Source organism: Mus caroli, unplaced genomic scaffold (assembly GCF_978045245.1).
Source record: "Mus caroli unplaced genomic scaffold, Mus_caroli_1 scaffold_11, whole genome shotgun sequence".
Classification (NCBI taxonomy): domain Eukaryota; kingdom Metazoa; phylum Chordata; class Mammalia; order Rodentia; family Muridae; genus Mus; species Mus caroli.
The window spans coordinates 73,761,454-73,788,412 of record NW_028227266.1 but is presented as its reverse complement, the minus strand read 5'-3'; the positions used below and the strand labels follow the sequence as shown (position 1 = coordinate 73,788,412).

The following is a 26,959-nucleotide window of genomic DNA, read 5'->3' as shown; positions in this document are numbered from 1 at the left end:
GAATTACAAGCATGAGCTGCCAAATGCAGATGCAGGGAACTGATCTCTGACCCTTTGGAAGAGCAACACACACTCTCAATCCCTGAGCCATCTCTCTAGCCCCAGTGTAAATAATTTTTGTTATTATAGTTGAAGAAGTCAGAGCCTAGAGATTTTTACCCAGAAAACTTTAGCTATTAGATGATTTTTTGGCCTCCTCTTCATTTCATGTATGGGACGTGACAGACAGTATAAAGCAGGTTAAGAACTTAGTTCTAGAATCAGACTGGCCTAGGTTCAAGCCCCAGTACTGGCACTTGACTCCTATTTGCTTTGTGTATATTATTTAAATTAAATCAATCATGTCTAAGATGGTATAACAAAAACATCTCAACGTTGTGGTAAAAGTTTAAAGAGGAACTGCTTTGGCATGCTCTAAGATCTCTAAGATTTCTAAACCCCCAAGAGCCACTAGAAATTATGTGTCACATTGTGTATACATATTGGGAAGAATAACTGACACTTTTCATTAGACTTTAGTGAGGTGACTGACCCCAAACACTGAGAAGGAGCACGTGGGCTGGTGTGACGACTCAGGCAGTAAAGGCTTTTGAAGCCAAAAGGATGACCTAAGTTTGATCCTATGCTGTGAAAGGAAAGAATCGACTCCTGAAGTTCCCCTCTGACCTCCACACATGCATCATGGCAAGCATGCATACAAGCACACTAAATGTCAAGATACATTTAAGAAGTACTAGGCATTATAAAATCATATGTAATGGGGCTTTATGACAATCCCAATTATGGAAGCTGCCACTAGACCATAAATTAAGGACAACTAACCTAGGACAAGTGAAAGGGAAAAAGATAAGTTCAATTACAACAGAACATGCTAGTTTATTACTACTGAAGATTGTACAGAGAGGTCAAATATTCAAATACAGTATGAATGGATGACCACGCAGGAGAGATGGGATGCTTTGTCTCTCTGTTTGTTTCTCAAGGAAGAGTGTCCTTAATACACACTACCTGTTTCCTTACTGTTCCAATCTGCTTTAAATTGCCTGTACTACAGTCTTCTTGTCTGCCTACCTACAATGTAATGTTTAGGGTCAGGGACCTCATTCACCTTTTCTGTTTATCTCTAAACAGTGTGACATATGGACTGCCAGCAAGTCCTGAAGGACGTGGGGCTTTGGAATGCTCATGATCATCACGTTTGATTGATAATACAACTCATCACATAGCTCCAGAACAGCAGGAGGCATCCCAGAATTTTCTTCCAGACTTCATGGGAGCATGAGGCAGTCATGTGGTCAGTGTGGGAAGACAATGGAATTGGGACATTAGGGAAAACACTAATAAGGCAAGGGCCATCTAAAAAATATTTACAAAAGTTTTCTCTTAGAATGGATATAATCTGCTTCTCTGAAATGGCTAGTCATGATAAAGTAACTAAAATTCTTTATTTCCTAAAAAGGAAGATGGTTGGATGCAGGGAGACTTTCTCTATTTTTCTCATCTATATCCTGTTCTTAGAACTGATCCTCTTTCTTCTCTTCATTTTCTTCCTCTTCCTCCTCATGTCTTCTCCTCTTCCCCTTTCTCCTTTTCCTCCTTCCTCCTCCTTTTCTTCCTCCTCCTCTTTTAAACAGGATTTCATGCAGCCCAGGGTGGCCATAAACAGTTCAGGATAACTTAAACTCCAGATTCTCCATTCTACTTCCCAAGTGCTGGGATTGCAGTATGCACGACTATATCAGGTTGATGACTTGCTTTTGTTAATTACATCGATTTCAGGAAAATCTATCTGATGCCTCTGAACTTTGGCTTCCTTATTTGGTGAACAGTAAAATTATCACCTACCAACCCATAAAGCTGTCATAAAGCTATGAACTGACATTAAAAAATATAGCCCAGGGCAGGAGAGATGGCTCAGTGGTTAGGAGGACTCTGATTCTATTCCCATGGCAACTCACAACTGTCTGTATCTCCAGGATCTGATACCCTCAAATGAGCATAATGCAGGAAAAACAGCAATGTACATAAAACAAAAATTATTTACAATAATAAATTGCTTTTAAAAAAGGAAATAGTATTCAACAGATCTAGCATAGTACCTAATATAAAGCAGATGAATTATTTATGTTGGGTATGTTAATTCTTTAGTTTAACATTCAAGGCTTATGGTGTTTTTTCACAGCAACAGAAAAGCAATTAATAGAGAAGCTGATACCAGAAAGCAGGTTGTCACTGTAAGGAACCTGACCATGTGGGGGTTTGGAAGAATATGGGAGACTTTGGAACTTTGTACTAGAAAAGAGGCTGAATGCCAAAAGGGAGTTTAGTGTGTCGTTCTGCTGTCTCCCAGAGCAAACCAGCAGGCAGCAGTCCGTGGTGCTCTCTGCTTAGTGCTGATCTCCAAGTCCCTGCCTTGCACTCCTGCCTCCACTTCCCTTGAAACTGCAATGTAAGCTGTAAGAAGAAATAATACTCTTCTCAACAAATTATTTTTAGTCATGGTGTTCATGACAGCAATAGGATAGCACACTAGGGTAGAAATCTTGAAAGTCCTGGAGATGCCCTACACTATTTCTTAATTATTTCAAATTAAATGTATTTAAATCCAGTTTCCCTGGTCAGGCTATAAATGTTTTTCTTGTTTTGTTTTAAATTTTTAGATTACATTCATTTATTTACGGTCGGGGTGGTGGCAACACGTATGGACACATGTTGGAATCCATGGTACACAGGTAGAGGCCAGAGGAGAACTCTCAGGAATCAGTGTTCTCTTTCCACCATGTAGATTCTAAGAATGGAACTCAGGTCTTTAGGTTTTGTGGCAAGCATCCTTCCCTGCTGAGCCATCTCACCAGCCCTTGATAATTTACTACAAAAACCAAGCTGGCCTCAGACTTGAAATCTTTCTGCCCCAGATCCCATATGCTAGGAATGAAACATCATAACTGGCTTAGACTGAAAGTTATCTTAAATTTACATGTTTTCACAATTATACACATATATACATACAAACATAATTTGATCATATTCCTCTTCCTATTCCTGTCCCTTATTCCTTTCCTCTTCCACTAAATCCTTTCATCTTCCCAAGAAGCCCCCTCCTACTTTCATGTCTTGGGGGCAGGGTATGTTCCTCTGCATCTAATTAGGGTTGCCTCCTGAGTTATTTACTCAAGGAAGAGCAACTTAGCAGTGGCTACACTGCTGCAGAATATGGCACCTCTTCCCCAGCAACCATTTACTATCTGTAACTCTTCAGAGAGGGGTGGGGCCTTATAACTCCTTCTCCATCCATGCTGAAATGTTTATGAGCCGCCTAGTCCTGTGCAGGCAGCCACTGCTGCTGTGAGTTCAAGGTACAATAGCTATGTCATGTCAGGAAAGCAGCATGTCAGAGCAACCCCACAGCCACCCATACAACCTCCAGCTCTTACGTTCTTTCTGTGTCCTCTTCTGCAGTGTCCTTAGAGAGGGTAATAGAGGTGTCCCATTTAGGGCTGAGCCCTCAACACTGGGACTATAAGTTCTTCAAAGAAAATTAATGTTACAAAGTTTTAAGAAAGAGTGTGGTATGCCCTGCCAAATACAGTGGGCAGGTTAAAAGCTGTGGGACAAAGGTGAGTTCACTCATGCAAGATGCAGCCAGTCAGAGACAGAGCTGGTGGTAAGGCCTCCTGCTGACTAGGGAAATATTTCTTATGTATTAGCTTCATAGTAAATATTTTTCAAGTAATTACATTTCAGTAAGATATCAAATCTTAGACTGGTACTTAGTTAATATGAAATAACTGTAACACTGTCCTAAACATAAAATATGAACACTAAACCACATCTTTAGTATTAAGATTAGATATTAAAGCAAATTTCATAATAATAATAAATGTATAAGGTAACATAATTGCGCTTAAAGCATGTACTGTTCTCACGAGCTTCTCTGTAGGGTAGAAAAATTACCATTTTTATCAAAAAAGTAAACAACAGTATTAACTCAAAATTTATGTTATAATTGGGGTTAGGCGAGTTATAGCAAAATTCTATCTTCACTCTCCTTCACTGCAGGTTAAATACAAGAAGTTAAGGTGAAGTTCTGACCTTCCCTTCCTCGAGGTGAAGCAGGAGCACTTTATCTCCAGGCTTATAATCCTTGAGCAACTCTGCCGATTTCCACACTTCCTCAGGATCAGGGATCCAAACCCTGGCAAACTAGAAGACAAAAAGCAAAGAAATTTGAGCTAGCAAATCAAACACTTAACAATCACATATAAAACATAACATCATAATTTTACTTATAATTAATATACTAAACAGTCATCTTAGCCTAGGCCTGGCCGTGCTTATCAATAATCCCAGCACTGGAGGGGAAGGGTAAAACTTCAAGTCAATCTCAGCTGCACAGTGAGTGAGCAGGCAGCCAGCCTGGGAGCCTGTTACAAAACAACACAACAACAACAGCAACAAGAGCAACAACTACAACAAGAAAGACTCTGGGCTATAAGAAATTTTCTTTTCTTTTTGTTTGTTATAGACAGCATCATATTGCATAGTCCAGGGTGGCCTTGACCTCATGATCCTCGTACTTAGGCCTCCTGAGTTTTGTGATTGCAGGTGTATACCATCCCTGTGTGACACTTAACGTTTAAATTAGAGTAGAAAAGTAGGTTAGCCCCAGTACCACCACCATTCCCAGATTACATAAATAATGTGCTCTGAAAAAATAACTAAAATTAAAACCCAACTTTGCTTTATATAGTAACTGTAATTTGGGGTAAAAATTTACATATAACATCTATTTTCAAAGTTCTCATGTGGTAATTCAGCAGCAAAGCCATCTCTTTATGGTAGCATTTGCAACTGAAATCTTTCATGTGGTTTCTTCATCTACAAAGCCTTGGTGACTTCTCAGAGAGCCTTCAGGAAACATTCTGGTGGTAAGGTGAGAAATAAGCTAGTAGCCTAATGTCACAGATGATTTATAGACTACGTTTCTAAAATTTTCTTTGAAAAAAGTTTTGTTGCTTATTTTAAAAGTTGAAGAAATTGTTATTTAAATTTTTGAACACATTGTTTTATGAAGATTAATGGAAAATAGTATTTGGCTAGCAATACACTTGGTTCACGTACCCTCGATACTATGAGAATAGAAAGAATACAAAGTTCTAAAACTATAATCTCAACTAGTTTTCTGGATCTAAGCCAGTTTTGAGAAAAAGTGAAAAATATAATAATATGTATGAATCTTACTAACACCACAGCAAAGCCGCATGCAATGCCTGCTTGGACTCTCCAAGAAGGAATCACCCTTTAAACTGTGGATACAGGGCTGGCAAAATGATGCAGGAGGTAAGATGCTTACCCCTAAGCCAGAAGACCTGAGTTCAATCCCTGGAACCCACATGGTAGAATGAAAGGAATGAGTCCTGCAAGTTGCCCTGACTTTCACTTGACATGAGTTTCCTCTGACCCCCAATATACATATGCACACACGCACGCACACACATACACACAAAATGTTAAAAAAAAAAATTTAAGTGAGTCTTAGGTTCTAGTGTTTGGCCCCATCAATAGATAATATTGTAGGATAAGCTAGATCTAATTGGCTACAGGAGACATACTGATACGTGCCAGGCTAAATCTTGTCTCTGACCTACACTTATTTTCTCATTTCATGGAAAATCACCTTCGGATCAATTCTCCCTCACTATCTTTCTTTCCTTATTCACCCCCTTTCTGCCCTATCTGTCTCTCTCTGTCTTTGTTTCTCCTACCTTCCTTCCTTTCCTACCTTCCTTTCCCTTCCTTCCTTCCTTCCTTCCTTCCTTCCTTCCTTCCTTCCTTCCTTCCTTCCTCCCTCCCTCCCTCCCTCCCTCCCTCCCTCCCTCCCTCCCTCCCTCCCTGCCTGCCTGCCTGCCTGCCTGCCTGCCTGCCTGCCTGCCTGCCTGCCTGCCTGCCTGCCTGCCTGTCTGTAATGGCAGTGCTGACAATGCTAGGCAAATACTATATCATGAGCTACACTCTTATTCCCTACTCTCTCTTCCCACCTTGCAAACAGGGTCTAAGATGGCCTTAACTTGCTATATAGAGCAGGCAAACCTTGATCTTATGAGACTCCTCTGCTGCAGTTAACCAAGCATCTAGAACTACAAGTGCGGACCACCATCCTCAGCTAGACTTGAACTGTGTATGTGTGCAAACATATGTGCATTATGTGTAAGTACGTAAATCAAGGGGTGATGATAGGTATTTCCCTCGGTTGCTTTCCATCTTTTGTTGTAAGACACGGTCTTTAGCTGATTCTGGAGATTAACAATTCATCAAAAATAAATGACCAACAAGCTCCAGGGATCTAGCTGCTTGTCTCTGCCTCTCTAGAGCTAGGATTATAATCATGTCCTAAAGATTTGTATGTAGGTGCTGGAGATCTGAATTCAGGCCCTTATGCTTGCATGACCAGTACTTCACTAACTCAGCCATCTCCCTGACCCTGGTTTCATTGTTAATAGTGACCAAGGTATAATCTACTTGAGCTCTGAGTTGAAATGACATCTGGATTTAGGTCTGTACCATGCAGATCTACTTCCAGAGGAGCTGTGATGTGATGATAGGCTAAGTACTAGCTACAAGAAGTTCTGCAAACCTGTAACAACACTACCTGCTACAAGAGATATGTTAAAGATTTAGCAATAAATTTAAAGGTGGGGGAAAGAGAATTAAAAGGTAGTGGGTGGAGTGAGTGTTCCTCTTTCTCCACATCCTCACCAGCATCTGCTGTCACCTGAATTTTTGATCTTAGCCATTCTGACTGGAGTGAGGTGGAATCTCAGGGTTGTTTTGATTTGCATTTCCCTGATGATTAAGGATGTTGAACATTTTTTCAGGTGCTTCTCAGCCATTCAGTATTCCTCAGTTGAGAATTCTTTGTTTAGCTCTGAGTCCTGTTTTTTAATGGGGTTATTTGATTTTCTGGGGTCTAGCTTCTTATGTTCTTTGTATATGTTGGATATTAGTCCCCTATTTGATTTAGGATTGATAAAAATCCTTTCCCACTCTGTTGGTGGCCCTTTTGTCTTATTGACAGTGTCTTTTGCCTTATAGAAGCTTTGCAATTTTATGAGGTCCCATTTGTTGATTCTTGATCTTACAGCACAAGCCATTGGTGTTCTCTTCAGGAATTTTTCCCCTGTGCCCATATCTTCGAGGCTTTTCCCCACTCTCTCCTCTATAAGTTTTACTGTCTCTGGTTTTATGTGGAGTTTCTTGATCCACTTAAACTTGAGCTTTGTACAAGGAGATAAGAATGGATCAATTCGCATTCCTCTACATGATAACTGCCAGTTGAGCCAGCACCACTTGTTAAAAATGCTGTCTTTTTTTCCACTGGATGGTTTAAGCTCCTTTGTCAAAGATCAAGTGACCATAGGTGTGTGGGTTCATTTCTGGGTCTTCAAATCTATACCATTGATCTACCTGTCTGTCGCTGTACCAGTACCATGCAGTTTTTACCACAATTGCTCTGTAGTACAGCTTGAGGTCAGGCATGGTGATTCCCCAAGAGGTTCTTTTACTGTTGAGAATTGTTTTTGCTATTCTAGGTTTTTGTTATTCCAGATGAATTTGCAAATTGCCCTTCCTAACTCTGTGAAGAATTGAGTTGAAATTTTGATGGGGATTGCATTGCAAGCTTTTACAACCACTCTGGAAATCAGTCTGGCGGTTCCTCAGAAAATTGGACATAGTACTACCCGAGGATCCAGCAATACCTCTCCTGGGCATATATCCAGAAGATGTTCCAACTAGTAATAAGAACACATGCTCCACTATGTTCATAGCAGCCTTATTTATAATAGCCAGAAGCTGGAAAGAACCCAGATGTCCCTCAACAGAGGAATGGATACAGAAAATGTGGTACATTTACACAATGGAGTACTACTCAGCTATTAAAAAGAATTAATTTATGAAATTCTTAGGCAAATGGATGGATCTGGAAGATATCATCCTGAGTGAGGTAACCCAATCACAAAAGAACTCACATGATATGTACTCACTGATAAGTGGATATTAGACCAGAAACTTAGAATACCCAAGATACAATTTGCAAAACACATGAAACTCAAGAAGGAAGACCAAAGTGTGGATACTTTGTTCCTTCTTAGAATGGGGAACAAAATACCCATGGAAGGAGTTACAGAAGCAAAGTTTGGAGTTGAGACAGAAGGAAGGACCATGGAGAGACTGCCCCACCCAGGGATCCACACCATAATCAGCCACCAAATGCAGACACCATTGCATACACCATCAAGATTTTGCTGAAAGGACCCTGATATAGCTGTATCTTGTGAGGCTATGCCGGTGCCTGGCAAACACAGAAGTGGATGCTCACAGTCATCTATTGGATGGAACACAGGGCCCCCAATGGAGGAGCTAGAGAAAGTACCCAAGGAGCTGAAGGGGTCTGCAGCCCTATAGGTGGAACAACAATATGAACTAACCAGTACCCCCAGAGCTTGTGTCTCTAGCTGCATATGTAGCAGAAGATGGCCTAATTGGCCATCATTGGGAAGAGAGGCCCTTGGTCTTACAAAGATTATATGCCCCAGTACAGGGGAATGCCAGGGCCAGGAAGCGGTAGTGGGTGGGTTGGGGAGCAGGGCCGAGGGAGGGTATAGGGGACTTTTGGGATAGCATCTGAATTGTAAATGAAGAAAATATCTAATTAAAAAAAAAAAAACGGTAGTGGGTGACTGAAAGCAGAGATCTGAAACTCTAGAGAACTTAAACTTAAAGGAAGTGCCTCTGGGCAGTAAAATACTTTAGTCCCTCCTGCACAAGACATTATAATAACCTTGGTACTGACTGGTTTCTAAACCTTCCTTTTAGGACACTGCTATGACATAATGTAGAATTTCCCAAGCTATGTCTATGGTTGGTGATGTTTGGAAAGCTAGGTGTAGTGGCACATTCAGGGAACCTGAGTGCTTAAGAGGCCAAGGAAGGAGGATTGGTGTGAATTTATGGTCATTTTTGGGCTACATAGTGAATTTCAGGCTAGTGAGAACAACAGCAAAAAATTCTTTTAAAAGTCTTTAAAAAGAAAGAAAAGAAAAAAGAAAGGAGGGACAACAACAACAACAACATCCCCAGTATATTCTGTACAGATTAAAACTCATCCAATGTTTCATTTTTCTTTTATCATTAAAAAATCATTAAAACTTTTTTCATTAAATTTTTTTTTAACTCTGAAGGACCTTGCTTGGGGCATCTTTTTTTTTTTTAAATTTTTAATATTTTTTATTACATATTTTCCTCATTTACATTTCCAATGCTATCCCAAAAGTCCCCCATAGTGCCCCCCACTTCCCTACCCACCCATTCCCATTCCTTTGGCCCTGGCATTCCCCTATATTGGGGCATATAAAGTTTGCAAGTCCAACGGGCCTCTCTTTCCAGTGATGGCCGACTAGGCCATCTTTTGATACATATGCAGCTAGAGACAAGAGCTCCGGGGTACTGGTTAGTACATCATGTTGTTCCAACAATAGGGTTGCAGATCCCTTTAGCTCCTTGGGTACTTTCTCTAGCTTCTCCATTGGGAGCCCTGTGATACATCCAATAGCTGACTGTGAGCATCCACTCCTGTGTTTGCTAGGCCCCGGCATCGTCTCACAAGAGACAGCTATATTTGAGTCCTTTCAGCAAAATCTTGCTAGTGTATGCAATGGTGTCAGCGTTTAGAAGCTGATTATGGGATGGATCCCTGGATACGGCAGTCTCTAAATGGTCCATCCTTTCATCACAGCTACGAACTTTGTCTCTGTAACTCCTTCCCTGGGTGTTTTGTTCCCAATTCTAAGAAGGGGCACAGTGTCCACACTTTGGTCTTCATTCTTCTTGAGTTTCATGCGTTTAGCAAATTGTATCTTATATCTTGGGTATCCTAAGTTTTGGGCTAATATCCACTTATCAGTGAATACATATTGTGTGAGTTCCTTTGTGATTGTGTTACCTCACTCAAGATGATGCCCTCCAGATCCATCCATTTGGCTAGGAATTTCATAAATTCATTCTTTTTAATAGCTGAGTAGTACTCCATTGTGTAAATGTACCATAATTTCTGTATCCATTCCTCTGTTGAGGGACATCTGGGTTCTTTCCAGCTTCTGGCTATTATAAATAGGGCTGCTATGAACATAGTGGAGCATGTGTCCTTTTTACCGGTTGGGACATCTTCTGGATATATGCCCAGGAGAGGTATTGCTGGATCCTCCAGTAGTACTATGTCCAATTTTCGGAGGAACCACGAGACTGATTTCCAGAGTGGTTGTACAAGCTTGCAATCCCACCAACAATGGAGGAGTGTTCCTCTTTCTCCACATCCTCGCCAGCATCTGCTGTCACCTGAATTTTTGATCTTAGCCATTCTGACTGGTGTGAGGTGGAATCTCAGGGTTGTTTTGATTTGCATTTCCCTGATGATTAAGGATGTTGAACATTTTTTCAGGTGCTTCTCTGCCATTCTGTATTCCTCAGGTGAGAATTCTTTGTTCAGTTCTGAGCCCCATTTTTTAATGGGGTTATTTGACTTTCTGGAGTCCGCCTTCTTGTGTTCCTTATATATATTGGATATTAGTCCCTTCTCTGATTTAGGATAGGTAAAGATACTTTCCCAATCTGTTGGTGGTTTTTTTGTCTTATTGATGGTGTCTTTTGCCTTGCAGAAGCTTTGCAGTTTCATGAGGTCCCACTTGTCAATTCTCGATCTTACAGCACAAGCCATTGCTGTTCTATTCAGAAATTTTTCCCCTGTGCCCATATCTTCAAGGCTTTTCCCCACTTTCTCCTCTATAAGTTTCAGTGTCTCTGGTTTTATGTGAAGTTCCTTGATCCACTTAGACTTGACCTTAGTACAAGGAGATAGGAATGGATCGATTCGCATTCTTCTACATGTTAACAACCAGTTGTGCCAGCACCATTTGTTGAAAATGCTGTCTTTCTTCCACTGGATGTTTTTAGCTCCCTTGTCGAAGATCAAGTGACCGTAGGTGTGTGGGTTCATTTCTGGGTCTTCAATTCTATTCCATTGGTCTATTTGTCTGTCACTATACCAGTACCATGCAGTTTTTATCACAATTGCTCTGTAGTAGAGCTTTAGGTCCGGCATGGTGATTCCACCAGAGGTTCTTTTATCCTTGAGAAGAGTTTTTGCTATCCTAGGTTTTTTGTTATTCCAGATGAATTTGCAGATTGCACTTTCTAATTCATTGAAGAATTGAGTTGGAATTTTGATGGGGATTGCATTGAATCTGTAGATTGCTTTTGGCAAGATAGCCATTTTTACAATGTTGATCCTGCCAATCCATGAGCATGGGAGACCTTTCCATCTTCTGAGATCTTCTATAATTTCTTTCTTCAGAGACTTTAAGTTTTTAATATACAGATCTTTCACTTCCTTAGTTAGAGTCACGCCAAGATATTTTATATTATTTGTGACTATTGAGAAGGGTGTTGTTTCCCTAATTTCTTTCTCAGCCTGTTTATTCTTTGTGTAGAGAAAGGCCATTGATTTGTTTGAGTTAATTTTATATCCAGCTACTTCACCGAAGCTGTTTATCAGGTTTAGGAGTTCTCTGGTGGAATTTTTAGGGTCACTTATATATACTATCATATCATCTGCAAAAAGTGATATTTTGACTTCATCTTTTCCAATTTGTATCCGTTTGATCTCCTTTTGTTGTCGAATTGCTCTGGCTAGGACTTCAAGTACAATGTTGAATAGGTATGGAGAAAGTGGACAGCCTTGTCTAGTCCCTGATTTTAGAGGGATTGCTTCAAGCTTCTGACCATTTACTTTGATGTTGGCTACTGGTTTGCTGTAGATTGCTTTTATCATGTTTAGGTATGGGCCTTGAATTCCTGATCTTTCCAAGACTTTTATCATGAATGGGTGTTGGATCTTGTCAAATGCTTTTTCCGCATCTAAGGAGATGACCATGTGGTTTTTGTCTTTGAGTTTGTTTATATACTGGATTACGTTGATGGATTTCCGTATATTGAACCATCCCTGCATCCCTGGGATGAAACCTACTTGGTCAGGATGGATGATTGTTTTGATGTGTTCTTGGATTCGGTTAGCAAGAACTTTATTGAGGATTTTTGCATCAATATTCATAAGGGATATTGGTCTGAAGTTTTCTATCTTTGTTGGGTCTTTTTGTGGTTTAGGTATCAGAGTAATTGTGGCTTCATAGAATGAGTAGGGTAGAGTACCTTCTGTTTCTATTTTGTGGAATAGTTTGTGAAGAACTGGGATTAGATCTTCTTTGAAGGTCTGATAGAACTCTGCACTAAACCCATCTGGTCCTGGGCTTTTTTTGGTTGGGAGACTATTAATGACTGCTTCTATTTCTTTGGGGGATATAGGGCTGTTTAGATCATTAACCTGATCTTGATTCAACTTTGGTACCTGGTATCTGTCTAGGAACTTCTCCATTTCATCCAGGTTCTCCAGTTTTGTTGAGTATAGCCTTTGGTAGAAGGATCTTATGGTGTTTTGGATGTCTTCAGGATCTGTTGTTATGTCTCCTTTTTCATTTCTGATTTTGTTAATTAGGATGCTTTCCCTGTGCCCTCTAGTGAGTCTGGCTAAGGGTTTATCTATCTTGTTGATTTTCTCAAAGAACCAGCTCCTTGATTGGTTGATTCTTTGAATAGTTCTTCTTGTTTCCACTTGGTTGATTTCACCCCTGAGTTTGATTATTTCCTGCCGTCTACTCCTCTTGGGTGAATTTGCTTCCTTTTGTTCTAGTGCTTTTAGGTGTGTTGTCAAGCTGCTAATGTGTGCTCTCTCTAGTTTCCTTTTGGAGGCACTCAGAGCTATGAGTTTTCCTCTTAGAAATGCTTTCATTGCATCCCATAAGTTTGGGTATGTTGTGGCTTCATTTTCATTGAACTCTAAAAAGTCCTTAATTTCTTTCTTTATTCCTTCCTTGACCAAGGTATCATTGAGAAGAGTGTTGTTCAGTTTCCACGTGAATGTTGGCTTTCTATTATTTATTTTGTTATTGAAGATCAGCCTTAGTCCATGGTGATCTGATAGGATGCATGGGACAATTTCAATATTTTTGTATCTGTTGAGGCCTGTTTTGTGACTAATTATGTGGTCAATTTTGGAGAAGGTACCATGAGGTGCTGAGAAGAAGGTATATCCTTTTGTTTTAGGATAGAATGTTCTGTAGATATCTGCCAGATCCATTTGATTCATAACTTCTGTTAGTTTCACTGTGTCCCTGTTTAGTTTCTGTTTCCATGATCTGTCCATTGGTGAAAGTGGTGTGTTGAAGTCTCCCACTATTATTGTATGAGGTGCAATGTGTGCTTTGAGATTTACTAAAGTTTCTTTAATGAATGTGGCTGCCCTTGTATTTGGAGCATATATATTCAGAATTGAGAGTTCCTCTTGGAGGATTTTACCTTTGATGAGTATGAAGTGTCCCTCCCTGTCTTTTTTAATGACTTTGGGTTGGAAGTCAATCTTATCAGATATTAGAATGGCTACTCCAGCTTGTTTCTTCATACCATTGGCTTGGAAAATTGTTTTCCAGCCTTTCATTCTGAGGTAGTGTCTATCTTTTTCTCTGAGATGAGTTTCCTGTAAGCAGCAAAATGTTGGGTCTTGTTTGTGTAGCCAGTTTGTTAGTCTATGTCTTTTTATCGGGGAGTTGAGTCCATTGATATTAAGAGATATTAAGGAAAAGTAATTGTTGTTTCCTGTTATTTTTGTTGTTAAAGTTGGCATTCTGTTCTTGTGGCTGTCTTCTTTTAGGTTTTTTGAGGGATTACCTTCTTGTTGTTTCTAGGGCGTGGTTCCTGTCCTTGTATTAGTTTTTTTCTGTTATTATCCTTTGAAGGGCTGGATTCGTGGAAAGATAATGTGTGAATTTGGTTTTGTCGTGGAATACTTTGGTTTCTCCATCTATGTTAATTGAGAGTTTGGCTGGGTATAGTAGCCTGGGATGGAATTTGTGTTCTTTTAGTGTCTGTATAACATCTGTCCAGGATCTTCTGGCTTTCATAGTCTCTGGTGAAAAATCTGGTGTAATTCTGATAGGCTTGCCTTTATATGTTACTTGGCCTTTTTCTCTTACTGCTTTTAGTATTCTATCTTTATTTAGAGCATTTGTTGTTCTGATTATTATGTGTCAGGAGGTATTTCTTTTCTGGTCCAGTCTATTTGGAGTTCTGTAGGCTTCTTGTATGTTCATGGGCATCTCTTTCTTTAGATTTGGGAAGTTTTCTTCTATAATTTTGTTGAAGATGTTTGCTGGTCCTTTGAGTTGAAAATCTTCATTCTCATCCACTCCTATTATCCGTAGGTTTGGTCTTCTCATTGTGTCCTGTATTTCTTGGATGTTTTGAGTTAGGATCTTTTTGCATTTTACATTTTCCTTGATTGTTGTGCCGATGTTCTCTATGGAATCTTCTGCACCTGAGATTCTCTCTTCCATCTCTTGTATTCTGTTGCTGATGCTCGTATCTATGGTTCCAGATTTCTTTCCTAGGGTTTCTATCTCCAGTGTTGCCTCATTTTGGGTTTTCTTTATTGTGTCTACTTCCCTTTTTAGGTCTAGTATGGTTTTGTTCATTTCCATCATCTGTTTGGATGTGTTTTCCTGTTTTTCTTTAAGGACATCTACCTGTTTGATTGTGTTATCCTGTTTTTCTTTAAGGATTTGTAACTCTTTAGCAGTGTTCTCCTGCAATTCTTTAAGGGATTTTTGTGCTTCCTCTTTAATGTCTTCTACCTGTTTACCAGTGTTCCTTTGTATTTCTTTAAGTGTGTTATTAAAGTCCTTCTTGATGTCCTCTACCATCATCATGAGATATGCTTTTAGATCCGTGTCTAGCTTTTCCAGTGTGTTGGGGTGCCCTGGACTGGGCGAAGTGGGGGTGCTGGGTTCTGATGATGGTGAGTGGTCTTGGTTTCTGTTAGTAAGATTATTACGTTTACCTTTCGCCATCTAGTAATCTCTGGGGTTAGTTGTTGTCGTTGTCACTGTTTAAAGATTGGAGCAGAAGCTGTGTTCCACTCACCAGCAGTCTCAAAATCCTGTGGTGGGGGTCGTGGTTAGCTGGCGGGTGTCAGCCGACCCTGCGCTCTAGCTACCCCGGTGCTGGTCCGGCCGGAAGAGGCCTGTGGCCCTACTCAGGCCGGTTTTCTGCTTCCCTAACTAATGCAGTCTCAGGTCCCGCGCGCAATTGGATTGGAGTAGAAGCTGTGTTCCACTCACCAGAAGTCTTAAGATCCTGTGGCGGGTGTTGTGGGTAGCTGGCGAGTGTCAGCCGACCCTGCGCCCTAGCTACCCCTTGCTGTTCTGACAGGAAGAGGCTTGTGTCTTCATTAAACTTTTAATGTGAACAATTAGCAAAAGTGTGCTGAAATATTTTTAGTATGACAGAGTATGATGTTAGAATTATATTGTACCATATTATATTATAATCATAGGTTGTAATCTAGCCATCATACTTGTGTTAGACTTTATTTCTGACAACTATAAAATAAAGATTATAGTAACAAAAGTCTCTGTTTTAAGAATTATACACACAGAAATTTTGTCAAAATGCAATAAAAATACTAACAATGTACCAGTACAGGTACAATTGTTAATGTTTTCTCCACAGTAAGTGATTTCTAATGTTATATATCAAATGTTTTTACTGAAATTTGTTTCATAACTTTTTCTCTGGCACATGATCTATAAACTGAGAAATATAATTAAAATTACTAATTCAACAGGCATTTCTATGAAACTGTTCTGTGGTGGTTAGAAAGAGGATGGCCCCAGAGGCTCGTATGTGTGAACACTTGGTTCCCAGTTGGTGGAGCTGTTTGGGAAGGGTTATGTATGACCTTGTTAGAAGAAATGTTTCACTAGGGGTGGACTTTGGAGTTTCAAAAGATTTGTGCCTTTCTCAGTATGTTCTCGCTGCACTGTGCTTGTGGATCAAAATATGAGCTCTTGGGCTGGAGAGATGGCTGCTCTTCCAGAGGACCCATGTCCAATTCCCTACAACCACATGGTGGCTCACAACCATCTGTAATGGGATCTGATGGCCTCTTCTGGTTTGTCTGAAGACAACCACAGTACACTCACATACATAAAATAAATAATCTTAAAAAAATATATATGGGCTCTTAGCTGCTGCTCCAGCCACCTTTTCACCATGCCTTCACTGCCCATCATGAACTCCAACCCTCTGGAACCCAATTAAACTTTTTCCTTTATAAGTTGCTGTGGTCACAGTGCTTTAACACAACAATAGAAAAGCATTTGTTACATTCTCCACCTCTTACTTTACAAAGTTAATATTTTTGTAATTTTCTCTGAAACTATCTACTAGTTCCAGAAAAAAAAAAAACCAACCATATACATGTAATATTCAAATGACCTTGAAATGACCTAATTAATACCTTCTTAACTGATGATAATACATTAAATTTAAACAAATCGAGGAAGCCTGTAAAGGAATGGCTGGCCATGTCTAGGACATTTTAAAGAAGTACCTTTATGTTAGCAACTCAGATATCCACAGGGCTTTGCAATGAGTACTTACTTGTCAAAAGCTGCACTTCCCAGAGCATGGCATTAACACACTCACTCACCTACACCTGAAGCAAGACATTTATACAAGTTTCTCTGTTAATCACTTCTCTCACCTTACTACTACAGCTTAAGAAAGTATCCAAGGAGAAAAAGAAACAGCTATGAATCCTGTATGTTCTTACTATTGCCTCCTAATGCTTTTTTTCCATAATAGTTAGAAGCAAACATGCCTCTGTTACTGCTCACACTATCTTCTACTCCTTCCCCAGGACCCAATGCAAATGCAATGCAAATGCAATGACAATTCAAAGGAACAGGACTAAACTAATCCAGTTACATCCCACACATGGCTCAAGGGAAACAAGGCAAAAAGACAAGGCCTCTAGATCACAGGGAATACTCCAATACAACAGAGCAGTGAGAATCCAGCAGCCATTAGAAACAGGCCAGACACCTGCTATGGATCAATCTACCTTCAACATTAGACTCTTTACTCCTTCAATATCATCTTCAAATACCTTGATGGCTGTCCAAGCTCCTTGAGCCAACTGATGGGCAACACACATGTTGATTTTATTGAAGATCAAAGGACACGAGATGAAAAGACTGGGTTGAGAGGAGGCAGGAAAGGTAACTCTACAGGTTTAACTCAAGGTTCCCTCTAGGGCCACATTAAGGTGTAAAGCCACAAAGCATGTTTGAGATGGGACATAAGTTAAGTACTCAAAGTAGAGAGATTCATAATGTGGTAAGCAAGAAAGTAAACAATGATAGGAACTGGTAGGAGAGGAAAAACAAGGGTTTGAGATTTGAGATAAAAACTATGAATAAAGCAAAGCAACAATTAAAAAGTCCACAACAAATCTGTAGAAGATAAAGGAATGAGAAAAAGCTTAAAAAGGGTCAAATTAAAATACAGACAGTTTGGTTCAGTGGTAGAGTACTTGCCTAGCATGCAAGTACCTGGGGATGAACCCTGGGTTCAATCCCCAGGACTGTAAGATAAATAAATATTTTTTAAAAATAAAAATAGGAACACATCAGAACTGTGATAATTGGATTCACTTGAACTTAAATAAGAACTAACATTGAACTAAGAGATGAGTTTAGGGATAAAATCATAGGCTAAACTTTGTAATTTACAAAATCTGAAAAAATGTTAGCATAGATTTAAGTCGCATAATACAGCTTGCAAGGAAAATGAAAGTTATCTGTAATTGTCACAATACAACTTAATTGATCTGCCTGGTAGTAATAAGGTAATTCTGACAGTCTAATGCAAGTGCACTGGAAAGGCAGGCAGGTTCCAGGGACATGCTTGCTCTGGTATGCACTACAGAGGGGCACTAGACCATGCTACCTCATGCAGTATAATCCTTGTACCTTCTCAGGAGATACATCTCTCCCTGCTTAATAAGGAAGCACCAGTCATCTTTTTGTTTTCTGCCACAATGACAATACTGAAGAGATCCTTGATTAGTGCAAATGACTCACTGAAGTTGTGCTAACTTGCACTTTGTCAGTCAAGGAAGCCTGAAGAAGGAACACCAAAAGCAGCTGTGTTTCTGGTGCCTCAGACATTCGGGAACAAAACCAACAGCATTAGCAAGAACCAGCCAACTCTTGAAACCCACAAACCTGACTCACATGATCTTCTCTGTCCCCCTAAATTCTTTCATATGCTGTCCAATTCACATAGTATGTGAGCATCTTCCTACATTCCACATTAAGTCATCAGCATCTGATTTGTGTTGGTGCGTTTATCCATTGTGAATGTTTGCAAAATGACTTTGTATGATTTCAACACATCTAGTGTGTGTGTGTGTGTGTGTCCCTCTGAGCCATGAGCTGAAGACAGAAATTATCACCAGTGTCCATTCCTCTGAACTGGACAAATTAATGTCATCCTACATGACTACTCACAATTATGGAATGTCTGGGATAAAATATTCCAGAGATGTTATATTAAAACAAAAAAACCTAGAAAATCTTGAAAAATGTCACACTTAGTAATTGTATATGTAATTTAAAAACATTATGAAATGTACATACAAGAGAAGATAAATGTATGTATACACACACACACAGTGATACAACAAACCATCATCGCTATCTGTCAGGCTCAGAAACAGAGTAGCAGTGATGTACTGACCCTCAACACAACAGCTTCTGCAGCACTCCTGCTGTTTCACTTCACTCTTCTCCAGTCATGTCAGAGTCTGTATTTGCTGTACCCTGAAGGGCCATGCTGGGTCACATGTCTATGCCTTTGCTGCAGTTCTTTCCTCCATTTGGATCACCGTTCCTCTATTTCCAACCAGTAGGACACCATTTGCCCTTCTGATCTGTCCTCAATGCCTTTCCTTACCTGTCACTTGGCACCTCATTCTCAATGTTTCCTGTATCTCATACAGTCTTAAACTAAGCTTCTTCTTCCACTACTTGATGACTTATCCCAATCTAGAGACTGAGCTCCCTGAAAGGAAGTGTGTCTTTTTCACCTTTGCCTCTCTGGAATTTTACACAAGCCCTGCCCTTAATAATCTTTCATGAACTCTGGTCATGTACCCATCACACCTGGGTAGAAATGATGATAAGCTAAATAGCAATAACAACTCTAACAAAATTTATCACAGATCTTCAAAGAAATGAAGCTGTAATTATTGAGCATTTTCTGTGTACTCAGGGATTTTACATAAATAAGTTTATCCAAATCATTACAATAACCCCGTTATTAACCCATTGTAGCACATACTGAAACAGAGCATAAATGTAGTTTAAAAAAATGGTTTTTGAATGTGTCTATGGTAAAAACTTTCCACTCAAGATATACCTCTTGTTAAAAATAGAGATCAATTTCTTCTTCCCAAATTATTATTAGCATCATAACTAAAACAGTTACTAATGTGATCCGTATGCCCAGCATAATTTAGGACTATCTCACCTAAGACAACATGTCAGAACCACCCCCATCTACCTGGCATCCTCCTGCAGTGCTCTGACTGCCGAGCGGTGAGTCTGTCAGGGAGAAACAGCACCAGTGAGAAGATAGCTGGCGTTAAGGACTAAAACTTAACAAACAGGTAATTTCTGATCCATGAACTTCTCTAAATGAACAAAATGATGGGTTGGTTTAAAATTTTTTTTATAATTCTTGAAATTATTTTGCTTGTACAATAAAATGTGCATAGTTTAAAAGTAAGTCAGGCTCTCAGGATTAATGTGAGGTAAGATCATCTGATTGTGTGGGTGGTGCTTTCAGGTCTCTGTGGGTGGTGCCCTAATAAACCAGCTACTGGTCTTGACCCTAAACTAGCCCCAGTTCAGAGACCGATCAAGCAGGAGAACCTGGGGATATGCTAAGTATCTATGTCTCTAGTTAAACGACTACCAGTAAAGTTCCTGCCCCCCAAATAAATATATAAGTTGAATCTTAGCGGGGGATGTAGCTAGCTTGACAGAGCATTTGTATAACATGCAGGAAGCCCAGGCTTGAATCAAAATCACCCATAAATGGGACACATTAGTAACACAAGCATTGGTGGAGACAAGAGCACAGAAGTGCAAGGTCAGCCTCCACTACTCAGTGAGGTTGAGGCCAGTCAGCCTGTGGTACATGTGACCCTGTCTTACACACACACACACACACACACACACACACACACACCAAAATTCAAGTCAACTTCTAATAAGCATTATAATTGTAATTCTTTTAAAGTTATAAGAAAAACAAGAACTATAAAATTAATGGAGAGTCATAAAAATCATACTAAAGTAGCAAAAGTTGGATGATTTTATTTCTCTAGGATTTTAGTGTTAGATAAAAAAGTTTGGAATGAATATTTTTAGGCATTGAGGTTATTTAATATTTCTGTAAAGATTATTTTTGGAACTACATCTCACTTTGTAAGAATATCTTTAACATACATACCAAGAAAAATTATTCTTTCTATTTACAATTCGTCAGTGATATTTAAAGATAAATTACAAAATTCTAAATGAATATATTAGTTAACAGTAGAACTGAATTGCAATAAATAAAGGAATTGTGCTGTCATCACAAAGCTTTGATTAGGACAGTAGACGTTCTGACTGGATTAAAGTCTTACAAAGTGCTTCTTTACTGTTATTAAAGAAAGTCCTTGTTCAACAATAAAGTCTGAGTTAGTCCAAAAGTCATTGAACAAACAACAGAATCACGTTCAAAGTTACAATTAGCACAAGATAATGCTTCACAATGCTTCCTAATGCTTAAGATACAACAGGAACAATCTCAATGAACAAAGCCACCCAGTTAAGAAAAGAACTCACATCTTTCTATCATTTTACACTTGGCTGGCAACTTAAAGAAGGGTATAAAATATGTGTCATGTTACATGTGTATATGCCTTAATAAAGAGGTGCTGTCCTCCATTTAAGCTATCATCATATAAAAGAATTAGAAATGAAAACAGTCATGGGCAGTTTTTAAAATGTTTTAAATAAAATATTCTATGTTGAATTTTAAGGAATAGTGGAGTTAAACTACACACATAGGAGGCAATGTGCTTAAGATACGTGAAATAGTACCTGTAAATAACAGGCAGGCAATGGATGTCCTTCCCTTCTGGATATAACAAGTAGCTACCTGTTCCCAGGATTGAGGGCAGACACTCCTAGGCTGAGATCACAGTGTTACTAAGCTCAGAGCATGTTCCAGGTCTTCCATGACAATACTTAAGACATACATCCAGCACGCAAACTTTATATGCCCCAGTACAGGGGAACGCCAGGGCCAAAAAAATGGGAATGGGTGGGTAGGGAAGTGGGGGGGGGGGTATGGGGGACTTTTGGGATAGCATTGGAAATGTAATTGAGGAAAATATATAATAAAAAATATAAAAAAAAAAAAGACATACACCCAGGCCGTAAGCACTAGCTACTCTCATTAATATTAACCGTGTATGCTGCGTGGTGGCAGCGCACGCCTTTAATCCCAGCACTCAAGAGGCAGAGGCAGGTGGATCTCCGTGAGTTTGAGCTCAGCCTGGACTACAGAGTGAGTTCCAAGACAGCCAGGGCTATACAGAGAAATCCTGTCTTGAGAAAGACAGAACAGTATGCTTTTTAGAGTACATTATTTTTGCTCTTACATAGTTGTTCTTATATATCTACCCACTCCTGCTTAAATTTCCCTAGAGCTCAGACCTTTTCAACTAAACTCCAGACTCCAGGCTCAGGAAACTGCCTCCATCTCCACTTGTCTCAGAGCGTCTTAACTTTAACAAGTGCAACAACAGCACAGTTCTCCCATCCCTATGTCCTTCCTGTAGTGAGTAACAGAAGAGCACCTCTACCAGAAAGTTACTTGCTCTTGGAGGAAACCGGTCCTTAGCCTTATCCTCACCTCTGTCAATCAAATCCTACCGGTCACACTTATCTAGATTTAGCAGCTCCCTTGCATCTCCACAGTCAGTATTCTAATTCTAACCATTATCTTGCCTGGTTAGGATTAACTTTCTATCAAGCTTTCTCTCCCCATTCTCTATTCAACAGCCAAAGTGATCTTTTTGAAATGGAAAAATCTGACTGCCTGACCCTTGCTTAAAACCCTTTATTACAATATAAAATATTTAAATATGCCCTTGGAGCCTTAGTTAGTTGGCACCTGTCTTCTGACTGTTTAAAGAAGCAGCCTCATCACATGACATTTCTTGCTCACCCACTACTTAGCTCGCTTCTATCAGCTCAACCAAAGAAAAACTGCATTGATTTCCTTTAACTGTTTGAGCTCCCACACTACCGCAAGCTCTGAGACTTCTCTCGGGCTTGGCCTTGCTCTGAAGCCCCTGGCTTGAAATATGACTGGTCTCTGCCCTCAAGCTTCAGACCTTAAGCTCAAACGCCTGCTATTTAGGATCCTTGCCTGAATTCTCCACCTAAATTAAACTCTGCAGTTATGTTATATCACATAACCCTTTACTTCACTATAAACACCAGGAAGTCAGAAACTGAAATCTATTTTTGCTCAAAACTGAGATGTGGAGCTATAATAGGTGCTACTGTGTCAAGGAATGTTCTATTCACCAAACCAGAAGGGATTATAAATCAGAAGATGCATGCCCAATGTGAAAACGTAATGTACATTTGAGAGTTGAGTAGATAGGGCAGTGAATGGTTCTTAGTTTTATCTCTGACCATGGCTTCAGAGATGTGTGCATATCTCTTATGCTTTCTCTTCTGTTCCATTGTTGTTGAGATCAGGTCTCACATATCCTAAGCTGACTTTGAACTTGCTATGTACCTGGGGATGACCTTAAACTTCTGTTCCTCCTGCCTGCACTTTCCAATTTTTGAGTTTATAGGTGTATGCTACCATGTGCAGTTTATGGAGTGGTGGAGATCAAATTCAGGGTTTCATGCATGCTATGCAAGCACTCTCCCAACTTAGCTACATTCCCCAGATTTTCTATTCTTTAAACTTTTGTTTAACTTACAGCATTCTATATATCTTATTTTTACACTTTGAGACATTTTTAAGGCAGAATTTTACAAAACAAAACAAAACAAAAATTTCCCTCATTTTAAAAACTGATCTGGTATTGAGTCAGGGGAAAAGGACTGAAGAAGCCCTGAGGGCCAGCAGAAAGAATGGAAACCTGCAACTTCAGGAAATAGGAGGTTGGGGGGACCCTCCAGAACGCATCAGAGACCTGGGAGACGAGAGACTCTGAGGACACAAAGGGAGGGACCTTAAATGAAATAACTGACAGTAGGGAAAGGGAACTTATAGAGTCCACCTCCAGCAGTAAGACAGGACATCAAGTGAGGGATGGGGTTGCCATCCCACAGTCACACCTCTGACCCATAACTGTTTCTGTCTGAAAGAATTACAGGGATGGAAATGGAGAGGAGACTGAGAAAAAGAAGGTCAAGGGACAGGCCCAAAGTAGGATCCGGCTCAAGGAGAGGACTCAAGGTCTGACACTACTACTGAGCCTATGGAGTGCTCACAAAAAGGGACCTATCATGACCGAATGCTGGAAGACCCAACAAGCAGCTGAAAGAGTCAAATGCAGATATTTGTACCCAACCAATGGACAGAAGCAGCTGACTTCTGTTGTTGAATTAGGGAAGGCTGAAAGAAGCTGAGAAGGGTGATCCTGTAGGAGGACCAGCAGTCTCAATTAATCTGGACCCCCAAACAGGCAGCATACACCAGCTGATCTGAGGTCTCCAACACACATACAGTAGAGGACTGCCAGGTCTGTGTTCATTCAGAGATGATGTGCCTAGTCCTCAAGAGACTGGAGGCCCCAGGGAGTTTAGAGATCAGATGGGGTGGGGAATGGGGACATCCACATGGAGACAGGAGGGATGGGGAGGAGGTATGGGATGTGGAACAGTCAGAGGGTGAATGAGGCGGGGGGGGGAGGAATAAAATATGGAGTGTAAAAAATAAATTAACTTAAAAAACAAAACTTGGTTTAAGTGTTATGACCCCCAGAAAGTCTTAGCCATCAAGGTAAGACCTCCTAAGTACATCTTCTAAAATACCTAGTTTTTATTTTTATGCTATCTTTTCACAGGTCCCTCTGACTAGACTATAATCTCCTTAGGACAGTGTTCCTTTATCTTTTGGCATCAACCCCATGCCTGGCCCAGTGCTTAGCACAGTAGATGCATATGAGATATCTACTGAGTGAGTGAACTAATGAATTGAGGAAACTCAGAACTTACATAGAATGCTATAGTAAAATAGAAAGCCACTAAACAATTCATAGGAATTAATTTAAAAATAATGTAGCTGGGGCTGGAGAAACGGCTCAGCAGGTGAGAGTACTGACTGCTCTTCCCAAGGTCCTGAGTTCAAATCCCAGCAATCACATAGTGGCTCACAACCATCCGTAATGAGATCTGACACCCTCTTCCAGGGTGTCTGAAGACAGCTACAGCGTACTTACATATAATAAATAAATAAATCTTAAAAAAAAAATAATGTACCCAGCACTCGGTAGGCAGAGGCAGGCGGATTTCTGAGTTCAAGGCCAGCCTGGTCTACAAAGTGAGTTCCAGGACAGCCAGGACTATACAGAGAAACCCTGTCTCAAAAAACCAATAATAATAATAATAATAATAATAATAATAATAATAATGTAGCTGTTGAGTAGAAGCATAAATTAAAAACAGTAACCCAGATGGCTATGCCTAGAACGACAAAGCCGGCAGCCCAAACGAAACATGTCATAATAGGAGGTTTATTTGAAGATAAGCAGAAAATACATAAACACAAAAAGCCTCCAAGTTACTAAAATCCACTCATACTTGTGGGATCTGGGGGTCTGAAACACAAGTGGGGTTGAGGCGTGTCCAAACCCCAGAAATCTCATCCTGAGTTTGGCAGGGGTAGGATTCCCACCCAGCACCCTGCCCTTGCATGTCCTAGTACAGGTAACCTTACAACCCCCACCTCTGCCACTCTGAGGTAGTCACAAAGCCTGTGGCCAGGTTACAGGTTAAACTTTGTCTCTCCTTCTAAGGACAAGTCCAGCAGCACCTGGAATTCCTCCTTATGCAAATGAGGCACCCTCAACACCCTTGCCTGGACCAGTGATGTACACTCATCCCATATCCCCCCACTTACCCCTCTCCCAATGGTTTAAGAAGCCTTTGTCCCCTCTCCCCAATTAAACAAGCTGCTCAATGAAGCCTGCCTTCCAAGAAGTGTTTTCCCCTGGCCTTTCCCACCTCAGTTTCCCTCTCAGGACACCTGTCTAATCATGCCTTTAAGGGAGGGAAAGCAGAGTAGGAATGACAATTCTTATATCTTATATGTTTTTCTGCCCATTACTTGGGTAGCTTACATAAACTTGTTTATTTTATGAGACAGGAACTTGTATACCCAATGATGGCCTTGAACTTGCTATGTAGTCAAGAATGATCTTGAACTATGGTTTCTCATGCCCTGTGTTACAATTACCAGTACTATGGGCATTCATCAAAACATCTAGCTTAGGCAGACTTTTAAAGATTTCTTTTTATTTTATGTATATAGGGTTTTGTCTGCATGTATGTGCATCATATACATGTGGTGCCCACAAAGGCCAAAAGACACCATTGGGTCCTCTAGTACTAGAGTTATAGACAATTGTGAGCTTCCACGTAGGTGCTGGGGATTAAACCTGGGTCCTCTGGAAGAGAAGCCAGTGCTCTTAACCACTGAGCCATCTCTTTCACTTTAAGTAGACTTTTGATCCATAAAATCCCCATAAAAACTACTGGGACAAACCCTGACTTCTACTTTGTAGTACTGCTCTTTTAGTTGCATATACAACAAATTAGGCTATAATGTAAGACTAGGACTGAGTGTTCATGAGATATATTGAAAGCACAATTAGATTCATCCTAGTCCCAAAAAAGCAGCTGCACCCTATCCCACTAAAGGAAGAAGAGAGGCACAGAAGTAGTGTTAGACCCAAGCTAACGGTTGGCCGAGTCTGCATCCTGATGATGTTAATACAGTTACTTTAAAACTAAGAAGCAGAAGTAATTTAACAAGAAAGTTATAAAAGTCTGACTCAGCAATTGCCAAAATTTAGAGAGTGTATTTTGCTCCCCCTAACTGTGACCGTCCTTACATGTTAAAAGAAGTGGTTAAACGGGTAAGATACCTGAGCTGAATGAGATGAATGCACAGGGGAATGAGGCCCATAACAGAAGGATCCAAATTAGCTGCAGTCTATTTTAGGTTGTAAAAACTTTATATTCATGAACTGAGGACATCTGTTCTTGAGCAAAGTCACACTACTTGTAAATGGTAAGAGTTTTCTGAAAGAGAAATGCAGCTCAAGCAAGCAAGGCTCTGAAAGAACTTGTGCCTCAGCTTTTTCCCCAGATGTCAAGCCAACATCCTGGCAGCAACTTGACCACACCCTGCTAGCAGCTAAAACCTGATTTCTGTGAGAGAATTTTACTCTATCTGTAATATTATTTGATTATATCTCTAAGGTTGCTTCGATTTAGATCATTCACAATTTTAATGTTTTCCCTAAATAGACTAAAGAAAAAGTGGCCTATTGTGGGTGCACATTTCTATATCCCCAACATTTGGGTGGTGGGGTGGGAAAGGCTTATTTTTTATAAGCCTTATACAGCTTTTAGTCCATTGATAAAAGGAGATCAAGGCAGGAAGTCAAGGCAGGAACCAAGAGGCTGGAACTGAAGCGAGGACATGGAGGAGTGTAGATTACCAGCTTGTTCCCCATGGCTTGTTTAGCCTGCTTTGTTATACAACTCAGGGCCACCTTGCCTAGGAGTGGCACTTTTCACAGCAGGCTGGCCCCTCCTACACCTATTAATCCTGGCAGTTCTCCACTGACTTGCCT

General features: G+C 40.1%; 1 protein-coding gene across 4 annotated transcripts in view; it reads right to left on the bottom strand.

Moving 5' to 3' along the window:
* The window catches only part of Myo5a (myosin VA), a 155,596-nt gene that overhangs the window by 100,003 nt on the left and 28,634 nt on the right, over positions 1–26,959 (bottom strand). For 3 of the 4 annotated variants that reach the window (XM_029481121.2, XM_029481123.2, XM_029481125.2), the window contains exon 2: positions 4,093–4,203. In XM_029481121.2, coding sequence (XP_029336981.1) covers positions 4,093–4,203 — 111 coding nt within the window. Of the gene's footprint in view, positions 1–3,434; positions 3,544–4,092; positions 4,204–26,959 lie in introns of those variants that run through there. The other variant, XM_085844788.1, reaches the window with a different exon arrangement.